Below are 22,620 nucleotides of genomic sequence, written 5' to 3'. Positions count from 1 at the left end.
TTTCACAAAGTGTTCGATCAACTTGCCATCACAGACCACCACCAGACCACCATATTAACCATAGATAAGTTATTGGTATTTGGTAAACGTAAAGGGATAAGCTCTGAAGCATAAGTGTTGTCACAGATGAGTAACCCCCGATTTCGGTCCCAGAACTCTCCTTTTTAGTATTTACTGTTTACTTTAATAAGGATACAAACACTTGGTATTAGTAAATTTAGTGTTTGTGGCCTCTTTGGTAGACAATAAAATGCTAGTGTTGTACCTAAATTTAACATACCAAAATAAAACTAAGCTTATTTTTTCAGCTTGTCTTTAAAGGTAGATCTGAGAAACAGTGAACTTTCCGGTTATATTCGTGGTCTTAATTTAGTCAACTGAAGTTAAAAGTACTGCCTATTATTGGCAATTATTGTACAACATCTTAAAATTAACTGGATGACGTCGAGCATTAACGGCTTTTTTAATGGGAAGCAGTGCTAAAAGGGTAGCATCATTTGAGACCGGTAAATTTAAATTTAGACATTTTGTACAACAGAATCATGAAATTACCAACTGAATAATTAATATTATGATAAATAAATACCAATCTGTAATTTAGTAATGATAAATAATTGGACAATATTAACATTAAACAGTAATAATTACTATTACCTTGTATCAATGTTTTTATTAGATGAGTACGTAGCTTTAGTACTCCTAGTTAATTGTAGGTACTCTATGGATCAGCTTTACATTCGAGATTATACTCTCTGACTTGACTAGTTGCTGTCAAGTTGTCGAAATGTCGGTCAATGCACAAGTGCATCTGGATAAAAATGAAAATAATAAAAAGAGCGATAAAACGTTAAAACCTTTATTCCCAAAACAAGCAGAGTGTTCATATGTGTCTTGTTACTGGCAAGTATAATTTGTATTTATATTGTATTCTGTTAAAAAAAATTGTTACTAAATGTTTTGCTTTGTTTCTATTTTTGCTGCACTGCAGTGAAGAGAATGTTTGGAAACTATGTCAGGACGTATCAATACGGATTCCGGGAGAGCTGGATAGGTGTTATGTTGTGTTTATTTCTAACCCTTGCCGCACCGTGCCCTTGTGGAAACAAAGGGCAGGGCGTGAGGAGGACCGTCTAGTCATATGGGTGTGTACTCAAAATATGCTATGTTAACAGTTTCGCGTACAGTACGGAATTTTTCATTTAATTAATCTCACTAGCTTCACTGATACCTGTTTTAATATATCTCATAGAAGTAAGTTGTTATTAACAGTGTATTCTGAATGCAACAAGCATACAAAAATTTAATGAAAATATAACATTTGAAATTGAAAACGATCAAGTGAAACTATTAATTGAGTTACATTGAGATTTTTATTTACTACATTTAAGTTTTGAAATAATCATTGTACTTGTTCTAATTTTTAATGACCTATGTCCATTTTAATTTTATCTAAGGCACAGTGTTAAATTAAACATACTATGATACATTTTAAATTTCACAGGATTTTCAATCATTATAACCAATGTTTTTTTACTTTCTAAGACAATGAACCTGTAGTTAATTATTGTTTGGTCAGTTTGAAAGTAATATATATATTATTTTAAATGAACATAGTTGCATACAAGTGTTTCATTGCAGGACTATCATGTTATATTTCTGTACTCAGTGGATTGCAAGACTTGTCTAGTTTATGACTTGGATTCTGAACTTCCATTTCCTACTTTCTTTCACAAATATGTGACAGAAACCTTTCGTACTGATCAAGTTCTAAAATCAGACTTCCACAGGTAAGGTATCATTGAAGTTATTTAAATTTTTTAGTTTGTGAATAATTTAAAGTAAATTTTTTATTTTCTTTATTCTAAGAAAATAAAAAATTATATTATTATATAATTATTATTATTTCGTTATTATTATTTCGTTATTTCGTAGTATATATTAAATTATATTATTATTTCGTTTTAGTCGCACCATACGTATCGGGGCAAAATTAGCTTCTTATCCACGTGGTAGTAAAGCTTTTTGGTCCCTTTCGAAGTCCATCGAAACGAATTTTTGCCGTCCTTCGCTGCCACCCCTTTTGAAACCTGACGGGTCTCTGGCTTTTACTGCAACAGATAAAGCTAACCTTTTAGGATCTCTGTTTGCAGCTAATTCACAGCTAGATTCAGGAAGTGCCTCACCACCAACCATACCTTTTTGTGACTCTGTCATGCCAGAGATACGCATTCGACAGTGTGAGGTTTTAAAAGTGCTCCGCAATCTGGATGTGAATAAAGCCAGTGGTCCAGACGGAATTCCAGCAGTGGTTCTTAAAACCTGTGCTCCCGAATTGTCTCCTATTCTAACACGTTACACCGCCTCTCCCTTAAAACCACTCAGGTCCCGAAAGCTTGGAAGATTGCCAACGTGCAACCTGTTCCAAAAAAGGGTAGCCGTGCCGACCCATCTAACTACAGACCAATTGCTATCACCTCTTTATTATGTAAAAGTCTGGAGCGTGTACTTAATAACAGACTTCTGGCATACCTAGAAAACAACGAACTCCTGTCAGACCGTCAGTACGGTTTTCGACGAAATCGGTCAACAGGGGATCTTTTAGTGTATGCCACGCACATCTGGGGTGAAGCCATGGATAAGCACGGTGAAGCGCTCGCCGTTTCACTCGATGTATCGAAAGCTTTTGACCGAGTCTGGCATGAAAGTCTTCTGCACAAGCTTCCAGCCTACGGGTTACCCATTAGTTTTTGCAACTGGATCGCTGATTTCTTGAGTGGACGATTTTTTCGGGTTGTCGTCGATGGGTCCTCGTCTGACCTAATGGCCATCAACGCTGGTGTCCCTCAGGGATCGGTTCTTTCCGCTACGCTCTTCCTGCTGCATATAAATGATCTGTTAAAACCCGGCATCTTTGGGTATGCAGATGACAGCACTGTGACGGTTAGATACATGTCCAGTCCACGAGCTAGTAGAGACGAAACTCTTGTGCTCAGAGAGGCCTTGGTGGAACGCGTTAATCTGGCCTTAAGCGAGGTGTCCGATTGGGGAGACACTAATCTGGTACAGTTTAATGCTTCCAAAACCCAAGCGTGTTTGTTTTCCGCCAAACGGAGTCCGTTCCCCCTAACTCCGACTTTCCGAAATGTATCTGTGCCAATCACGAATAGTATTGAGCTCCTAGGTATCAGCATTTCGTCCAATCTAAGCTTTGGACAATGCATCGAGTCCAAAGCTAAAACTGCTGGCAAAAAACTTGGCATCCTCAACAAAGTTAAGCGCTACTTCACGCCAGAACAGCTTCTTACCCTGTACCAAGCTCAGGTTCGGTCGTGCATGGAGTACTGCAGCCATTTATGGGATGGCTCTGCCAAGTACCAGCTCGATGCTTTGGATTCGGTGGATCGTCGTGCTAGGAGACTCATTGGCAACGACCTTGTAGTCAGTAGACTTCAAAGCCTTGAACACCGGCGCAAGGTTGCTTGTCTGGCCGTTTTCTACAAGATACATTTCGGAGAGTGTGCTCAGGAGCTATTCGATTTGGTCAAACCATCTCCTTCCTACCATCGAACTGCGAGGCACCGAAAGAATCTGCACCGTTACGTGGTTGAAATACCATCAACACGTACGAAGCGTTTTGCTTCTTCCTTTCTGATCCGCACCGCAAAGGCCTGGAATGCCCTCCCATCTTCCGTCTTCCCTAATACCTATAATCTGGGTACCTTCAAATCAAGAGTGAATAGGCATCTTCTAGGCAAGCGCGCTTCATCTTAGGCTGCATCATCATTTACCATCAGGTGTGATTGCAGTCAAGCACTTGTCTATATACTTAAAAAAAAAAAAAAAAAAAATATTATACCAAAGGGATATTCAGGGGTACTCAAGCCAATCCTAGCCAAGTGATTTTGCTAATTACCAGATTAATATAAAATTATTATTACATAATATACTACACTAAGAGATAGCACAATTATGCATCTTAGTCTTTTTGATAGTTAGTTACCCTTTGTTCACATTTTTAAATTTTATTGGTATTGAAAACTATTTAGAAATTTTTTATTTTCATCTGGTCTTAGTCATTATTTTTTGTGTCTCAAAAATAGAACTTAATTACTATATAACTTGGTGTGATACCTCATAATATGTTGCTTTATGTTGTTGCTGCATCAAAGCTGCCTGTTCTCCATATATTTTACATAACATCTAGTGAGGCATTGCTCCTAGTAAAAAATACTTATTTTATGCAAAATCAATTTTTGATGTAGAATATAAATTAAAAAGTATCTATGTTTTTTTTCATAATGATCTCATTAAATTTTTTAGATTCTTCCGTGTAGTTCCTGCAAAACAATTCCTGCAACATTTCGCTTCTGATAGGCGCCACATGAAAAGGCCCGATGGCTCATGGATCAAACCTCCCCCTCCGTATCCTGCCGTCTGTACTTCAAGTAAGTTAAATGAATTATGGAATAATACCGAAAACCATGTCCTATTAACAACAATTTAGCATCTTTTTAAATGTAAATGTCAGTTAAAATATCTTATTCAAATAATTCTTCATCTGCCTTGTAGTGCGCCAGGCACCACATGCCAGGCCAGGCGCCACCACATGCGCTTTGCTGGATGCACTTCGCCTTTTGATAAAAGAATAATAAAAACTCCTCTCTCTTAATATATCACAGGATACATGGCAAAATTTGAAAGGAGTTTGAATATTTTGGCTTATATACTTCAACACCACTTTATAAAATGTGTAACAGAAAAGAAGGATAGGTAGATTTCATAAGGAATCACCCTGTAAAAATAAAAAGTAGCATATGTATTTTTATATACTGTTTTGAATTCAAAAAATTCTAAGTGAGTACCAAAGACAACCCTATTGAAGATAAAAGACTCACACGAGCACAGTACTACGCTATGGTACGCTACGCTATGCTACATGTAATTAATAAAGTGACAGAAGTCACATGATTAAAATTTTTCATGTTAGAACTGTATCTGATTTCTTACTATAAAAACTATGGCAGTGGTTTACTTAAAAACTATTATGTTATTGATTTCACAGAAAAGTCTCAGAGACAGTACTTATGAACCTCTAAATCTGTGGAGTATTATTTCGGTTTTCATTTATACATTGTATATTATTAATTTTACAAAATAATGGCCACAAATAAAAACTATACTTAAATTATGTCCAATAGAAATAATTATTTTTTGTAATAAAAAATCGTCTAAAGAGTTAGGTTTCCAAATGACAACCTACCAAAGTTCTACATCAAAGAATAAAGGAAACTAAAACAAAAATGGTAGTAAAATATTTACAGTTTATTTAAAGTCCCTAGTGGAAATCTAGAGTAGTAAATTTAAAGTGCTCTCCTGTATTTTTATATAGTCTTCAATTTCCACAGATATATTTTATGAACTTCATATAAAAACTACCTCTGTCTGCTTTTAAACAATTATTTATGTTGTTAAGAGTTAGATGATGGTGATAACTATATTTATAAACTAAAGTTATGAGGTTTCCAAACGCGCTCTCGTCTATTAATTAGGCAGAATAAGCCCAGTTTAAACTTAGCCAGTTATTTACAGATAGCCATAATGTTTAGTATTTAAAAAACAAACCATAAAATTGTATATTTATTTCAGCCGCAACACACAATTTAGATGAATACATCAACATGGACTCTGAGACTGGTCCAGGCCAGGTCTTTAATCTTACCGATTATGTACAACGATTCTATAAAATAGACAAGTAGTACAAATAATAACAGTTAGTTAGTCTAAATATTGGATTTTGAGTTCTAACAACATAACTTTATTATGTTACAGTTTTATTGATTAAGTTGATTATGTTATAATAATCTTTGTTACATATTTGTTTCCTATTTATGTCGTTTTCAACAAACTCAATAGAGTAAGTTTTTTTTTCTTGTCCTGTTTCATTTCATTAAAAAACATTTTGACCTCCATGATCCATCTATAAAGAATGTCTTAAAAACAAAATTATTTTTAATAAATGATTAGCGTAATTTTAGCACCGGAGTGATCCTTTTGCACATTGGTTTTGCACAAAAATTGAATTTACTAGCCAATTTCTCAATCTAATTAGGATTTTTTTCTCATACAAATACTTTTAACAATAATTGTAATCAAAATATTTTTGTGAATTTTAATACTATCTGGCAAACATAATATGTTAAAATTATGAGATTCAAATAAATTCTAAATGAATTAAATTATCGAAATATACATAATTTTTTTTATAAAGCACTATGCTTTACTAAAACCAATAATGACTAATTAATTAAAAAAAAAACAATTCGCTTAGTTTTAATGCAACAGATATTTTTTCACTACGAATATTTACGATAATAATGGGCGATATTTACCGTACATACAACTTAAATTTAGCTGTTTTCTTCTCAATCAACTTTTTTTACACAGTTCAAAGTTAAGCCTAAGCCAAAATTATTCGGTTAGATATAGTGAAGCCCGAAAGTGATTATTGGAGTACAAGATAAGCATTCTTCCATTTTGCAATGACTAAGAGTGACTGCTAACAATTATAATAAGAAGCATGTACAATGTTCGTATTTTCTATTTTCCTTCAATAATATCAACTTATATCAGCAAGTTTTCTTTTAAGTCCTTACAATGATGGTTAATTGTAGTTTCCATAGCTTTTATAATAAATGGTACTAACAATGAGACTTCAAAATATTTTTCAATATTCCCCATGATAAATGAATAGTTGTTAACTTTGTGATCTTTAAAGAGTTTACAATGTTAATCGTAATTTTCCTGTTATTGCTGTAATTATTATTATACCCGTTATTGTAATAAGATCTCGAAAACTTAAATTTATGAATTTTTTTGGAACATGCTGTATGTAAGAATGACCATGGGTTTTTTGAATGGAATGAAGCTTTAATGGGCATTATATGTTAGTGTGATTTTAAAGTTTAAACTATTTAAAAATAAGGATCTAGTTAGTGTATTCTGTATTTTTATTATGTAGTTTGGATGTTTAATAATTTTCTTAATATAACATTGTATTACGTTCGCAATCGCCACAAACATTTAGACCTATGTTATTATTCTCTTCATATCCATATTATATTATTTATACTTTGGTTCGATTATTGGATTTAAGAAGGTTTAAGTAATTGAATTAAATAGGGAGTAATAATAAATGAAATAAATGTAAAATTTCAGAACTGTCGGGACTTTAAACCGCGTCATCTCACTCGTATCGTCGTAATGGCTGGCGTAAGTGCTTTATCCAATTAATATTCGGTGTCAATAATCTAATTAAAATATTCGTTCCTTGTTGACTCTATAATTTGAGATTTGGATTAGATTGATTATTAAACTCGGGCGTAAGGCACGGTACTTCGTTTGTTTTGATTAAGATATGCCAACATTGGTCTATGAATCCCACAATTAACTAAGAGATTGCAAGCGCCATGTAGTAGAAAATACTGCAGTTTCAATCTACTTTGAAAGGTCCATCATGTTGCAAGAATACACTTTAAACGACGACTTTGTTAACGTTTTTTTTTAATATAACAGTTTTAAATTTAACTAAGCTTGAAAAAGGGATCGCCATAAACCCGGTATAATATTTTACGTGTTTTATAAAAGTTTATCCTTTTAATTTAGTTAATTATTGATAAGCGGCTCTACAAAATAATATCAGACACGCAATCGTTGACTACAAAGCTTAATTGTACCTACAAGCTTTTAAAATGTTTGCGTGTCGGTCCGCGAGGAAATAATAATGGGTTACAAACAAACGCAATCCAAATCGCCTCTAAGGATGTATAAAAATTTAACGTGACCTTAGTTTACAAATAAGGAAAGTTATCATCCAGAAGTAGGTCAAATCGCAGTTGATTTTAGTTCAAGGTACATTTTGCTTTTATTAACGAAAAGTTTATATCTTGTGCCGAAATACCCTATGCAGCCAGGCACATAAATAGCTATTCAAGGTATGTTCTATCCTTTTTTTTTTTATTTTTTCGTGGGGAAATCCTCATGGATACCACAACACTACGGGGAGATGCAGTGGTTATGCCGGACTCTTACCGACTAAAACCCCACGGTGTTCTAACTCATCGCCTGGTGACTGGGTCATGGGAACGCTTTCGCACACAACCGCAAAGGTATGTTCTATCCTAGCCCAACTCTGCTTTGTATCAACAATTCGGAATCTTTGATAGTTACTAGGCAATCGTCCTAGGGTGTTCCTAGACTCAATAATATGCTCAATTCTTATCCTGCAATAGATTATATTGTTTAACATGCCAGAACACAGAAAATTATGCCAGACGCAGAACAGAAAATTTAATCCCGAATTTTTTTTCTGTTCGCAGTGTCTGTGTGAGACTCTTTGCATCTATGTCTATTTATTTGATCGCGTGAAAGTTAACTACAATTTTGTATGGAATTGATAGAGCGCCATCTAGTTAGAATACAGGGAAGAAGTATTGTCACTAGATGGCGCTCTTTCGAGTCCGCGCGTTCCTACGTTAACTTTGATGCGATCGAATACTGTTCTACTCTTAATATATACCTACGTGGACTTGCTAACGTGAAGTAACGTGTTTTCAAGAAATAAAACTATATTTAAATGTTGTTTCTTGAAGAAAATATTTTTTTAAAGTGGATTATAAACGGCTTTAAATACAATTTGTTCCAACTTACCTAGTATGCAAAAAGCCAAATTAGGTTTCTTTCCAGCGAAAAAGAGTTTTAATATATTCGCGTTTTGTCGGTGGTGATTCGTGCAACCTTATTTTACTCGAGTACTTACTGAAAAACATTAGATTCATATCAGTTCGCGTGTCATAAATCACTAAGCACGAACTTATTTGTACTATTTTTATCCGCGGTTTTGCCTGTTTATTCAAATGTCATCTATTCAACCGATTGACGTCCACTGCTGGACATAGGCCTTTTGTTGGGAGTTTCAGAATTCGCGGTCCTGGCCCGCTTGTTTCCATCGTCTTCCTGCGACTCGTTTGGTGTCGTCTGTCCACCTCATTGGGGGCCGACCAACGCTGCGTTTGCCTGTGCTTGGTCGCCATTCCAGCACCTTAGGGCTCCAACGTACATCGGTGATCCGAGCTATGTGCTCCGCCCATTACCACTTCAGCTTTGCAACTCGTTGGTAACTCTAGTTCTTCTATGGATCTCCTCATTTCTGATTTTTACTCCTAATATATAGATAGCCCTCTCTATCGCTCACTGAGTGACTTTGAGCCTTCTAATAAGGTCCAGAGCAATGTACAGTTATTTACATTTATCATGAGTAAAGTAAAATTCAAGTGCTCTGCCGTTTTGTAGTGCTTTTTACATTTAAGGGATAATAAATACCCCTACGGACAACAGGCTCTGCGAGAGCCTTGTTAAATAATAGTATGCAGGAATGTTTACGGATCAATTTAAAACGAGGCTTTAAAGTCTGTTTTACTCCCGACAGTTCAACAACAACGGCGATATAAAATGTAAATTCATGAATTCGTAATAGAAATCATCACTCTTCTATTTAATATAATCTTACTATTAGTTGCAATCACACCTAATTGTAAGATGATGAAGGCCTAGCAAGTTCACTCTTGATTGAAATGCGTTACGTAGACGTTATAGGAGGCCGGTATAACGGAATCCAGAAGGGCATACCAATGATTAATTGAAATGCCTATTAAAAACGCGACAGCAAAGTACTTCCGCTTTGTATCTTATTGTATTATTATTGATAAAAATACGTAGACATTATATAGCCGTAATATTGAAACAGACGATTTTTTGACAACTTACTAAAACTGAGTTTTAGACTTCTGCAAAAAGAGCTCATCTTCCTATCATGCTCGTTTCTTGCTATCTCTCCGTTTCTCGAAAACGGAATCAGAACAGCTAGAGCTCTTTTTGCAGAAGTTGGAAACCCAGCTTTAGCAGTATGTTCATAAGTCGCCTTTTTCGTTATCGCAGTCGTCCTATATATCTACATGTTTGTGCCGAATGTAATATCGTATTTTAAAATGGTACTGTTATGTTTTGTGTACCTTAAGTGATATAAGTACCTATATTTATTATATTTAAGTGATTTTATTGTAGTGTATTATGATCGCGAGGTAGCTTTTGTATGTTGTTAAATCTATTTAAAGTTTTTTATCAACTTTTATACACTCTTTTACCTTCCCTAAGCACCCTTAGAATTATTAATGTATCTAATGGATACTATGAATGTTGCATTTTGTTTTTAACCAAATAGTAAATTATATATTGGTTTACGAAAGTTACTAAGTCATTAGTCATTAGTCTCGTCACATATAATGGTCACATAGATAAAATGCGTTTATGCTTATTGGTCTTAATTTGTTTGTAAACTGACTAAATTGAAGCTCGTATTGCTTGAAGTGTACTGCAACAATTTTCCGCGGGAAACAAATGTTCCGAAAAACTGCGAATGCTTTCGAGTGGTAGCTTCTAGAACGCTCGTTCGCCCCTGAGTTAATGACAATAGCGATTTCTATCATATACGCAACGACATTTAAATTCCGTGATACCAAGGAATTTATTTTTTCTTTTAACTAAACGGCTGCAGCGCATATATCTTGTTATGGGGTAAAGCAGCTGATATCGAAACTATATTTATATTGCAGAAAAGAGCTGTACGGTCAATATATAAACTTAAATCACGCGAATCCCTCCGTGAGAAGTTTAAAGAAATAGGCATACTTACTGTAGCTTCACAATATATTTATAACAATATAGTATTTGTAAGACAACATATTAGTCTTTATACACAAAAAGTGGACATAAACAGTCGACTTACAAGAAATGGTCATAAATTAGTGTCATCTGCATATCGTCTGCGTAAGGTACAGGGATCATTTGTGGGATTGAGTATACGCTTTTATAATATGATTCCTAAGGTGATTTTGGACCTGCCAATGCACAAGTTTAAAGAATTTGTTAAAACACATTTATTAGAGCGAGGTTACTATACAATTGATGAATTTTTTAATGACAAGGTTGCTTGGAAGCATCCGGCTCCGCTTTCAGCTCTCACAAGATAGAAAAATGAATGTTAAAATACAAAATGTAAATTGTTGATGTTGGAAAAGAGCAACTGCTGAGTTTCTTGCCGGCTTCTTCTCGGTAGAATCTGCCTTCCGAACCGGTGGTAGAATCACTACAAACAGACAGACTTGACGTTTCAAAAGTGCTTATATTAGGCCTACTTGAAATAAATGAATTTTGAATTTGAATATACGGCTTCTTTCGTGCGGTTTGTGCTGTTTATGCGGTTTTGATTTTATGTTTTATTGATTGCTGAGAATATTACTAAATTTATTATATTTATTTTGAGCAATAATTAGCATTATATCTCTGTATTATATATTCGTTTCTCTACATCAAATAGGTAAAGGCTATGATTTCTAAAACGAAAATGGCACCTTTGTGGATTTTTAATTATAATGAACACTAACGTGTCATTTTATTTATGGGACCGTTATGTGTAGAGTTTTTAAATATTATGTATAACATACCCATATAATGTATTAAAACATATTTTAAAATGTTACACATCTAGCTTGTTTAAGAGCTCTTAGAGCGTTTGTGGACGTGCATGGACAGAATTTGGAAATGGAACAGAATTTTGTATCTTATAATGAGTCAACTGCTTGCTACGGCACTGATTGCGAGCAGTCCACACCAAAGACATTCATTTCCCTGTCAGGCTGCCGAATTGACTCACCATATACTTACACATATGGCAGTGCGTCGGCGATGAGTTCAGTCTCAACCCTTAGTATCTATAATATTTAGTAAAATTGACTTATGACTATTTAGATCAATACTACTTATTGAATCGAAGAATTCGACTTTAAAACGAAGAATAAGAAGTCAATTTTACTGTGACGATACTCGATAAAGTATGGGCCTGCAAATCTTACCCATATGTACTAAGGATACTAAGCTTCGCACACAAGCTCTCTAAAGCTCAATTAAATCTAAGATTATTAATGATACGAATACCAGTTGACATTTATTAAATTAATATAAATAATGGATTTTAGTCTTATGTTGACACCGAAAACGTAAATAAATGAATAGTTATACATTTACCATATTTTGTAAGCTAGTTAATATTTATTATACATTTAAAAATAATATTATAGATATAAGATTTTCCAGGTGCACCAAAATAAAACCATACAAATTATTTAAGTCTGTTGTACACTTACCAATTGATACTTTATATACTTTCTGCAGGGTTCTTTATCAGTGTTCAAACTTAGTTTCTAGTCAAATATTTTAATAAGGTTTTGTTCTAAAAAAATAACTCTTCCCAGCGCTTTGTAGTTTGTAACTTACTCGCTGCGCAGACGAACACTTTTCGTTACCGTAACTGGACATAAAAAGTGGGTAAGACTTCGGCTTTCATTTCGGGAAATAAATCTATAGAATTGGAAGCATTAAGTAATATATTAATTACATTAATTACATTGGTAATACATACATAATGCATCGCTAAGTCTAAAATAACGACACTACATGTCTAAACACCATTTATAAGATTCGTTAATTGTGCGAAATCGAAATTAGTCGGATTCTCTATTTAACCGGTTTATTAAATGTAACCGGGTGAATGACCGAAGCCGGTTCCAAATTAACACTAGTTTCTAAGTCACAACACTGTCTGGAACATCGGTTCCAGACAGGACACCTGTTTCTTTATGCACCCGGTGTCACTAATATAATAAGTCCGCTTCTATTAGGTTCATCTGCCATACCAAAAATTTTTTGTAATGATGTCTAGCGTTGGTAACGAAGAGTGTACGTCTGTGAAGTGCCTTAGTAACGGTCGCTGTAGCCAATTCTCTACATATAAAACTTTAAGCGATCTTGAAATCTAGTCATAAACTTTTTCCTTCTACTGTATTGTTAAGGAGTTTACTAAACTAAATTATATAGCTATGTATTTAATCATTCGTGATTCGAGGCGTAGCTGGATTCTTTATGGGACCAAAATACAAAAAAAAAAATTGAGAATGGATGAACACAGTAATTAATTGGATGTTAATGAAAAAGTCGGGGCTGTGTTTATGTCCCAACTAGTTACGCCTTAGGCTCGATCCAGATTTTAATGCTGTTTACGGTGCGGTCTGAATTCGGGACCTACAATAACTAAACGCACATAAAAATATTTCTTATACAATGGTTTTTTTTTATCGTCGAACATCAACAGGGCCTTTATCTTTCCGATCTACTGTAATTCTAAGCAATATTCAACATAATTAAAGTTTACCACACGAGTTAATTTACCCAATTCGAATATTGTTTCTTCTACATTAAACGACCGTAATAAATTTGATCAATTGATACCGCGTTGCCACTCGATATTGGATTTTTCGCAATTTTTTTTGTGCCCACTAATAGTACGTACGACGATAAAAAAATCATCGTTTGTATTAAATTACTTGTAACATATAATATAGGTTGGCTAGGCTAAGTTCCACGATATCTACCACGTTTCTTGCGCGTTAGTACGCACACTAGTAACAATGTGAACCTGGAGTGACGTAGATCTGTTAAACTTATTTGTAACTTATTTAAATAAAGAGCGAGCGCACCGGGGACATTTACATTAAATCTTAGCACAACGTAAATTTATACTTACTTAACTAGTGGTAACAGGGTACAGATTCCAATTAGAGATCGACCCAGGAATTCTTTTTTGAGGTTAAATGTTTAATCATTGAAATCTTTTTCTTATTAAAACTAGTTACATGTACACTTACGCTGCGTAAAGATTTATTTAATGCAATGGCTTCCTCGGTGCGTGCTGGCTATAAATACCTGGGGCTACATACGGGTAAACTATTCGAATAATTCAAGAAGAATCTTATATCTAATTTGGGTCAAACTTTACAGTAGCTTATTGTAATGTATTAAACGTTTCGAGGCGCGTGTCGTCGTAGAGAACCCTATTAAAAGTTTATAATTCATGCCAGGAACACACTTATTTTGTTATACCCGCTCGAGACTCGCTACAATTAATTGACACTCATTCCGTAGCGGGCATAAAATTTGATGCCACGCCCTGTTAGAATACGTTACACGACGCGAGGGCGGTGGGTGGGAGTCACGCGTAGGATAGGGTTGCGTGTTAGAAGTGTAAAACATTATGACATCAGTTATTATTCCATCCAGAAAAATCAGTTGTATCTGCATCGAAGTTCAAATTTGCCTACAATTCTTTAGCTCGGACTTTTAACAGTAGTGAGGGTCCATTTTACTTTGGCGATTCAGAGTTTGATACTCGAAAAAGACTCGTCAATTGCGCGCAAATCCTGTAATAAGACTGTTCGCTGCGTATCACGAGATCTCGTGTGGGTCGGGCCAAACAAACTTGTAGTTCATCCGCTCAAATAGTTATTTTGCTGTGAATAGGTGTATTATTTATTAATTTTTACCTACCTTAATTATTGTATAATTTTTTATAGTAATTATAATAATAAAACAACGGAAAATCAATGAATTAACAAGTCATCTGAATCGCGAACACCAATATTTACTAATGTACCGTACTTATTTGCCGAGTATTTGTATTAGCCGTATTTTGTAGTGGCGGACAGAGCGCGCCAATTATATTATTTGGGTGGACGGTTTGGTTTTCTACTAAGAAATATCCACCCAGGATCAGTCGTGTTTTCCTCCGTCTCTGAGAGATGAGTTCTGTGGTCAGGCAATGATAGGCCGAGGATGATGATGGCAACCGTAATCAGCACTATTATGTGAATCATCTCATAATCTTATCTACCTACTACTGTTTATGAAAAGTTTCTAAACTATCGATACCTTCCTTCTGAGCCTTTGTAATGTTTTGTATGTATGACTGAGCCTATAAGTGATAATAAATAATCACGCTTGTGCTTTTAATGTAACAAGTTATATTTTATAATTTTAATGATTCAAGCTAAAATAAAATATTATGGCATGCATTTTGTTTTTTTCCTGTTGGTTATGAAAAATAAGGATTAACTGAAAAAATCACAACCCTTACCTTTAACCCAGTATGGTTCCTATGTATGTTAAACCCGCGCCATTATAGAATAGATTTATGGAAACCGAACGATATCGTGCTATCCCTTTCGCACAACGAGTTTCTTTTGCAGAACTACGGGCGTGCAAATAAGACAGCATGGCATCGGGCGCTTTTTAGAAATCTATTAAATGGAGGCGCTATACCAACCTACCTGAGGATATTGAATCAATAGGGGAGGTCCAAAAGTTTTGTGGAAAGAGAGGGTTTTATATGAAATGAAACAACAAATTTATTTTTCCTTTTCAGTATAATCACCCTTAAGCTGAATAAGTACATTTATTAGCTCCATGAATTAATTTTTCTAAACCATCGTAAAAATATTTTTCATCCAAAATTGCCTACTTTACCTCATTATCGTCTCTTCTATCTCGTACCGGAACGCTAAATTACTTAACGGCACGTCTGTTGGTAGGGTGGTAATTGGCCACGGTCGATACCTCCCAACAGACAAGAAACTCAGTGCTGCGCTAGCTCTAAATTAGGAAATAAGCAATGGTTAGGTTAGGTTAGGTTAGGCAAAGATTGCGAAGAGGACTGCTCCAACACCGGAAAACGACCTACCTTGGTCGTCTGTGTCATTAGTATCTCTGCGATGGGAGGCCTAGCCACCAACGGATGAAGTAGAATTGCTTCAAGGACGTCTATAAGTCAGGTACTGTCGGGTCGGCAAGATGATCTTGAAGAATGGAGCATCGTGGACCCTATGAACAACGGACACGGCAATTTTCATGGCCGTCTTTTGTGTCGAAATATCCATCATCATCAACCTTTGCTAGGCCTAGGTCTCTCTTTCATACAGAAAGACAGAGGTTTGGAGCTTAGCTACTAAAAGCCGTAGTTGCTTAAAATTGTTTAGATTTCCGCCACTGAGTGGACAACGGTGCCAATTATGTTGTATACCAAAACTGGCAGGTTCAAAAGTGGAAATCCGTTTTCACAGGAAGCATTTAAAAAAAAAACAGCACAACGCCTAGACCTACCGTCCAGTTTAGAGATTTGTGTACAACAGAATTGATTATTGGCACCACCGTTTACCTGTTTACTATATAGGATAGTACTATTTTTATACATCAAAAGATTACTTAGACACCAGTAAAAAACGTTGAAACACCAAACTGACTAGTCTATACTTAGTGATGTCTTTTTATTGTTGCAAATGCTTTTATAGGCTAGGCTAGGCTATCCTTAAGATTTATTTACACACAGACGAACTTGCACCAGTAAAGCGTTATCGGTCTCATAAAAATAGAGAAGCTTTTCATAATATGTACTAACAAGTTATTAAAACTATATTGCGATTGGAGTATTTTGAAAGATAGAATAAAAAAATCACGTATGTTTATTGTGAGGTAGCACCATGTAGTTGAGCATCCATGTTAATGCCATCTAGCGGTGTAACTATACACTGCATAATCGCCACAGATTATCTATCACTCGCTAGCAGAATTTTTCTATTAAAGTAATTTTTGAATAAAAACAAAGTGAGTCAACAAAGTTATTTAATACAAATTATACGAACTATCTTATTTGTAATTACGACTGTTCGTTCATATGGAACACCGGCTGCACAAAATGTAGACTATCAAATATATCAAACTATGACAAACGCATTTTTATCACACCCGTCTTCATCCTTTATTCAAAACGAAGTTGACAGGACTCGATTTTTTTTCATTTTCCACTGTTCAATAGAAATGTTTAGGTTTAAATATAAAACAGAATATCATTGCAGGTAAAACGCTGATACATGGTTAAGTTTACAATTGTTTTAATGATATAAATACAGTCGGTTTTGATATATTGGTAATAAAAACTAAATACTGAACGTTGGTGTGGCAATTCGTTATTATTAACACACATTGGGGTAAAACCAAACAAAAAATACTGGTTTTGTTGTGTCATGGTACGGTCGCTTACTTTACACCAACTGGATTCCGCAGCTATACGGGTATAAGTATATCCAGACAGCTGAAAGTCACGTTGCAGCATTTGCACACTTTTATTCAGAGCCTTAATGATTTTGTAGAACAAACTGCAGCGGAGACATACCAAAATCGTGCATGGGCGACTTTATATTGTCATAGATTTTGAATCCATTAGTTTAAAAATAATAACGTTATTTGCTATCATATAAAATTATTATTAAACAATCAACAACATAACTGACATCATTCTAGAGAAAAAAAACTAATTTAACTGGGCACATTTTTTTTAATATTTTCTGTTTAGACAATTTGATAATTTCTAGATACGATATTGTTTTGTGCTTAACAAAATTGGTACAATTAACCAAGGATGTGTTTAAGAGCCGTTTGTACAACAAAAAAAAAACTGCTACAATTTTTTAGTGCCAGGAGATTCCCTCAAACAAACAGTCTATGCTTGCCGGCTACATACAAATCAATAAAAATTTCAAAAATATAATAATAAATCACAGGATCACAGACCTGAGAGTATACATATTAAGCAATGTGTTTACTCTAAGGTAATATGAAGGATGTTTCTTAAACATAAAGGAAAATTGTCTTAGGTTTTTTATGTTATCTGCTAAATAAACTAATTTGTTCATTGGTGTGTAACAGAACAATAATAAAAAACTTACAGTAAGTATACCATACCATAGCCATTTTAAATGACTACTCTTGAAATGTTACAAAAAGGACTTCCTATAAAATATATAGGTATTCTTTGTTAAAGATTGGATAAGTATAAGAATTTTCAATAATAACTTTTGCTAAATTAAGTCAAGTCATATTAATTTGAAAAATTCTACACAAAAATAACTGTTATTGAAGAAGCACTTTTCACTTTAGCTAGCACAGGCTTCTGCCAGACAATTATCTCCCGGGGAAAGGATAAAAATTTATCTTCTCCTACAACTATATCAACTCTCAGAGCAAGTGGAAATAATATCCAAAAAATATATGTGTATAAATACGGGGGTAAACTTCTCCTATTCTCTGCTTAGCAGGTAGGCACTATTTATATTACTTGTCCGGGGATATAATCGGGGGACATAATTTTTGTCACCTTCCTGTGCTAGCCCTACTGTAATGATTAACACAGCTTGAATATGTAGTGTTGACTGGCCTATTACAATGGCTGTACTTTTTGTAGGTTACAAATTTAGCCTAAGACTAAATAACTTAAGAAGTTTCAAAATTATAATTTATAAGGAATATTAAATAAAATACTATTATTTTTACTTAGTGGCAGTATATATGATACAACTTATATTTATTGTTGCAATGCCATCAGAGCTCAACGCTGACAACACTTAACAATTAAAAGGCTTTTCATTTATTATCTATGTAAAACATTTTGTACTTTAAAATCAGAAGCCATTGGAAACCATTTTTAAGTATATTCGGTCTTTTAGTTTACTTTAACATCCAAAATGTTCACTAAAATTCAAATTTAATGTTATAATTGTGGTTGAATGAGTTATTTGTTAAATGTTAAAGAAGTGTTTTTATGAACATTTTGAATGGAATAGCAAAAACAACAGGCATTATTGCATTGATTTATTTAATTTACGAATACAACCTTGAGATGTCTTTAAATCAAAATATGCATGTGCATATGAATTATGTTTTATTTTTTCCTAAGCACCGATGATAGATAATATATAAGAAAGATATTTAATAAATGATTAGCCTCTATCTACTTTTAACCTTTGATATTGCATTTGGAACGCAAACCATATTAAGTACTATCATAAGTGTAGAAGTATAAAAAATTATGTACTCCCACCATTTACAAGGGTTTTCTTTTCAAATTCCTCCCTTTGTCTATAAAGCTCCGTAGCTAGGCCTTGGATAAAAGGATGGTTAAATTTACCATATGTAGCTTGGAAGAATTCTTCTAGTTTTTTCGGTGCACCTTCACGTTTTTCATATTCAAAAGCTTGGAGAATCATATCATAGCGGTCAAGGTCCTTTGCAAACTTGGCCTCTGGTGAACTTTGATTTTCATACTCCTGAAATTCACAAAATAAAGAAACACATGTTTTATACATACTGATTGAAATTATGGAGAATGTTGTAAGCATTGGCATTGGTTCAGCACCCTAGGCCGATAACATTGGTCACCCCCACAAATTAATGGGTAAATGCATTAAATAATATAACATAACAAACAAATTTGAAGGCTGATTGGCGCAGTGGGCAGCAACCCTGCTTTCTGAGTTCAAGGCTGTGGGTTTGATTCCCACAACTGGACAAACATTTGTGTGACGAACATTAATGTTTTTAGTGTCTGGGTGTTTATCTATATATAAATAAGTATTTATGTAGGTATATTATTCATACAATTATTCATCAGTTATCTTAGTACCCATAATACAAGCTACGCTTACTTTGGGACTAGGTGGGCGATGTATGTATTGTCGTAGTATATTTATTATTTGACCCATGTACCATAGTTCTTACTATATAGAACCAAAGATGTCATTGGTTGAAAATTAATATAAATATTCAAAGTTGGTGGTTCCAATGATATAGCTAACCAAAACCTTGATGTTCAGTACCAAAGACAGTATACAGGTCTATGTCACCCCTGTACAGTAATTTTCTCTAAGTTATGTTTGTTTTAAGCAAGTGATATGTTTATTGCTTAAAACACACATAACTTAGAAAAAATTACAGGTGCTGCTGGAATTCGAACTCAGCTCTTTGCAAGTGCAGTCCAAAGTCCTAAACAAAAACTATCACCGATTGTACATTATATAGACTAATTCATTTCAATTGCAGGTCAATGAAATTACCATACCTTATATAAGTCATACATCCTATCCCCAGCTATTCCAGTAAGTTCAGCAATAGTTTTCATAGCTTCATCTTCCCTTCTATGCTTTTCTTCAGGAGATACCCCACAGTGTGGTGTGAGGTCACCCACTATACATTCAGCCAGGTCATGTATTAGAGCTAGAAATTTATAATAAGTAATTAAAAAGAGCGCTTTCTCAAAAACATTTCATAGTTTGGGTACCAGGTTACAATGATGATAAGTGTTATTTTTTATATATTCTGTGGTAAGTTATTACAAAACATTTACAGGGGGTGCACTTTATTCATCACATACTATATACTTTTCCTACTGTATTGCCTACCATCTTTAACAATATTAAAGCATAAATAAAATCATTTTGGTTACATTGTTATTTCATTTGATTATATAGAAGACCTTGAAATTGGTGACTTCACGGACAAATCATTGAAATAAATATCTGTCACAGTTGAATAGAAAGCCCTGCTCCTTGCAGATTCTTATTCTCTATTCAGAATTATTTTTCACAAGCAAGAAAACCAATTATTCGCGGAGAAAATGTGGAACAGCTACGTAATTATATAAAAATCCTTACCGATTTGCAGACATCTAAAGCGATCAAGCTTTGTAGGGTTGTTTTCTTCTGTAAGGAGAAAAGTCATCAACCCCATTCGATACATGTGGCCAGCTATCGACTCGCAGTCTTCAATATCACAAATAACCCAGCCTGTTCTTTTCACATGCTGCAATTACAAAACAAAAATAAAATTAATAGGTAGAGTGGAAGTTTTTTCGAATTTTGATGAATAAAATCACACACGCTTACCTTCAGACGACCTACAAGCTCCAAAAATTCAAGGATCTTTTTATTTTCGACAATTAATGCCATTTTAATGTTGTGACCAATCTATTTTTCTGCTAACACGAATTTTTTCTTCCTTTGTCCTGTTATCGAATCTACGTTTATTTACATAAACTTGTGTTAACAAAAGGACAAAAGCTGAGAAATCTCCAATATAACTATCACAGGATTCGAATTTCTGTTGTTGAAATGAGATTCTTCAGTTCTTCAAAATTGTTGATTTTTCTTTTTGGCAGTTTGCAGTTTGACAAATGAATATTGACACTAGATATCTCATACAGTCTTCTTTTTTTTCTTGTTGTTTTTTAATTGGTCCTCTTCAGTACAGGCAATGATCATTGAACATATAGCCTGATTTTTTATTCTTTCCCATAGGGAAAAGGCAAAGGTATATCACCGTACAGCCATGTCTTCTTTGTCTCTTGTCAGCAATGTCAACTATCATTATTTATTTTCATGTTGTTCTTTTTTTAATTTGTCCTCTTCAGGACAGGCAAACCACTTTCTTTTTCCTTTATTATTTCCCGTAGGTAAAAGGCAAAGGCACCGTAGAGCCAGTCAACTAGTTATTATAAGTATCACCAATAAACGGTGAGCTTGAACGTATTGGATTCATGTCTTTTTAATTTCAAATATCGGTAATAGCGTCAGGTTAGTCTTTATTCTCGAAACTATCAAGTATGAGAGCAACTTTGCATTTCTTTTTATTTTTGCTTAAATGACCGATATCTCGATCGATAAGGTTTGAATTTTTTTTATTATATAGTATATATCTACCTAACCGTTAAAATATTGTTATAATAAGCGTGGTCCACTCGATAAGCGTAACAGAACGTAAACAGGTAAAAATCTTAAACCTTATTAGCGAGGAGGCGTGTGCCTAACCGTGGGACATAATTCCAGGCTGTTAGGTACTGAGAATGTTTTAACGGAAATCTGACCCAGGACCATCAGGGCCAAAGTCGAATAAAGAAGGAACCTAAATTGCTTGCTTACTTTTGACGTGAGCAATTTAAGATGCAAGTTAGACTCGCACACGAATGGTTCTATAACACGGTAAAAAATAAAACACTACACTATATTGGCCTTATCAGCAAAAAACTTAATTAATCCTTTATTTTGTTTTCATTGTTTGTGGCCTGCTGACAGACGGAAGTTTAATGATAGGATCCCGTGTGCATCAGTAAGAACCCAAATAGCCTATTGAGACGCTTATTTAGTTCTGTTCAGAAAATCTTTTTTTATCACTACAAGACTACTCTTGACTGCAAGAGCGGGCTAACCGATAAAAGTTTAACCCATACTCCACACAGTCGGTTTCTGCGCAGCATCGTAACGGAATGATAAAAAGCTTGGTGGAACGTCTTTTTCGGTGGGGTGGTATCTAGCCCGAAGCCTTCCTCTAGACCACTAGACACCAGAGAAAATTCAGAAATTTTACCCCGCCGGGATCGAACCCGGGACATCCAATTTTAAAATTACAGCGCTCACCACTGCGCCAGGGAGGTCGTCAATGATGTTTTCAACGTCTCTCCATACCATTAATGAAAAAAAACTCAGAGTGATAGGTGTGTTACAAGTCAAAATCTAGAAGGACTGTGATAACGACACTGCAGGGCATTGGCTTCCTCTAAGGATTAGATGGGTTGGCCGTTGGACAAGTGCGAATAGGCATGGTGACTTATTTTGAATAACTGCCATATTATTTTCGGCAGTATCTAGGTCCGAATAATAATAATAAAAATATTTATTAACCACAATAAATAATAAATAAATTACAACATACTACAAGAGGACAGAGAAAAAGAAAAAAATATATAAAATAATTTAGGCGTATGTTGCTTCGTTGTGGTCAACGGGTCACCTACTC

At 34.5% G+C, this 22,620-nt stretch overlaps 2 protein-coding genes across 3 annotated transcripts; one reads left to right on the top strand and one right to left on the bottom strand.

Annotated features, from left to right (window-relative positions):
- Positions 1-784: 784 nt before the first annotated feature.
- Positions 785-10,666, top strand: LOC120628877 (protein N-terminal glutamine amidohydrolase). Of its 2 annotated transcripts, none has more exons than XM_039897543.1 (5): positions 785-900; positions 989-1,142; positions 1,639-1,787; positions 4,321-4,445; positions 7,216-10,666. In XM_039897543.1, the coding sequence occupies exons 1-5, from the start codon at positions 785-787 to the stop codon at positions 7,230-7,232; spliced, it is 561 nt and encodes a 186-aa protein (XP_039753477.1). In that variant the 3' UTR covers positions 7,233-10,666. The 2 variants fall into 2 exon arrangements, with proteins under 2 accessions (XP_039753477.1, XP_039753468.1); XM_039897534.1 differs by lacking the exon at positions 7,216-10,666 and adding an exon at positions 5,647-5,859.
- Positions 10,667-16,603: 5,937 nt separating this feature from the next.
- Positions 16,604-21,043, bottom strand: LOC120628889 (5'-deoxynucleotidase HDDC2). Its single transcript, XM_039897556.1, has 4 exons — positions 20,715-21,043; positions 20,484-20,631; positions 19,892-20,046; positions 16,604-19,100 (listed from the first exon to the last, which is right to left on the bottom strand). The coding sequence occupies exons 1-4, from the start codon at positions 20,775-20,777 to the stop codon at positions 18,861-18,863; spliced, it is 606 nt and encodes a 201-aa protein (XP_039753490.1). The 5' UTR covers positions 20,778-21,043; the 3' UTR covers positions 16,604-18,860.
- Between the last annotated feature and the right edge of the window lie 1,577 nt (positions 21,044-22,620).

This window comes from Pararge aegeria, chromosome 2 (genome assembly GCF_905163445.1).
Source record: "Pararge aegeria chromosome 2, ilParAegt1.1, whole genome shotgun sequence".
In the NCBI taxonomy this organism is placed as follows: Eukaryota; Metazoa; Arthropoda; class Insecta; order Lepidoptera; family Nymphalidae; genus Pararge; species Pararge aegeria.
This window is presented reverse-complemented; position numbering and strand designations above follow the sequence as displayed.

Bases quoted from the DNA above. Each gene is read 5' to 3' on its own strand.
- LOC120628889 (XM_039897556.1), bottom strand. From the start codon at position 20,777: ATGGCATTAATTGTCGAAAATAAAAAGATCCTTGAATTTTTGGAGCTT. The intron at 20,047-20,483 runs GTAAGGATTTTT...ATAAATTTCTAG, and splicing joins CTTTAGATGTCTGCAAATCG to CTCTAATACATGACCTGGCT. The intron at 19,101-19,891 runs GTATGGTAATTT...TGTGAATTTCAG, and splicing joins GGATGTATGACTTATATAAG to GAGTATGAAAATCAAAGTTC.
- LOC120628877 (XM_039897534.1), top strand. From the start codon at position 785: ATGTCGGTCAATGCACAAGTGCATCTGGATAAAAATGAAAATAATAAA. The intron at 901-988 runs GCAAGTATAATT...GCTGCACTGCAG, and splicing joins TCATATGTGTCTTGTTACTG to TGAAGAGAATGTTTGGAAAC. The intron at 1,788-4,320 runs GTAAGGTATCAT...TAAATTTTTTAG, and splicing joins CTAAAATCAGACTTCCACAG to ATTCTTCCGTGTAGTTCCTG.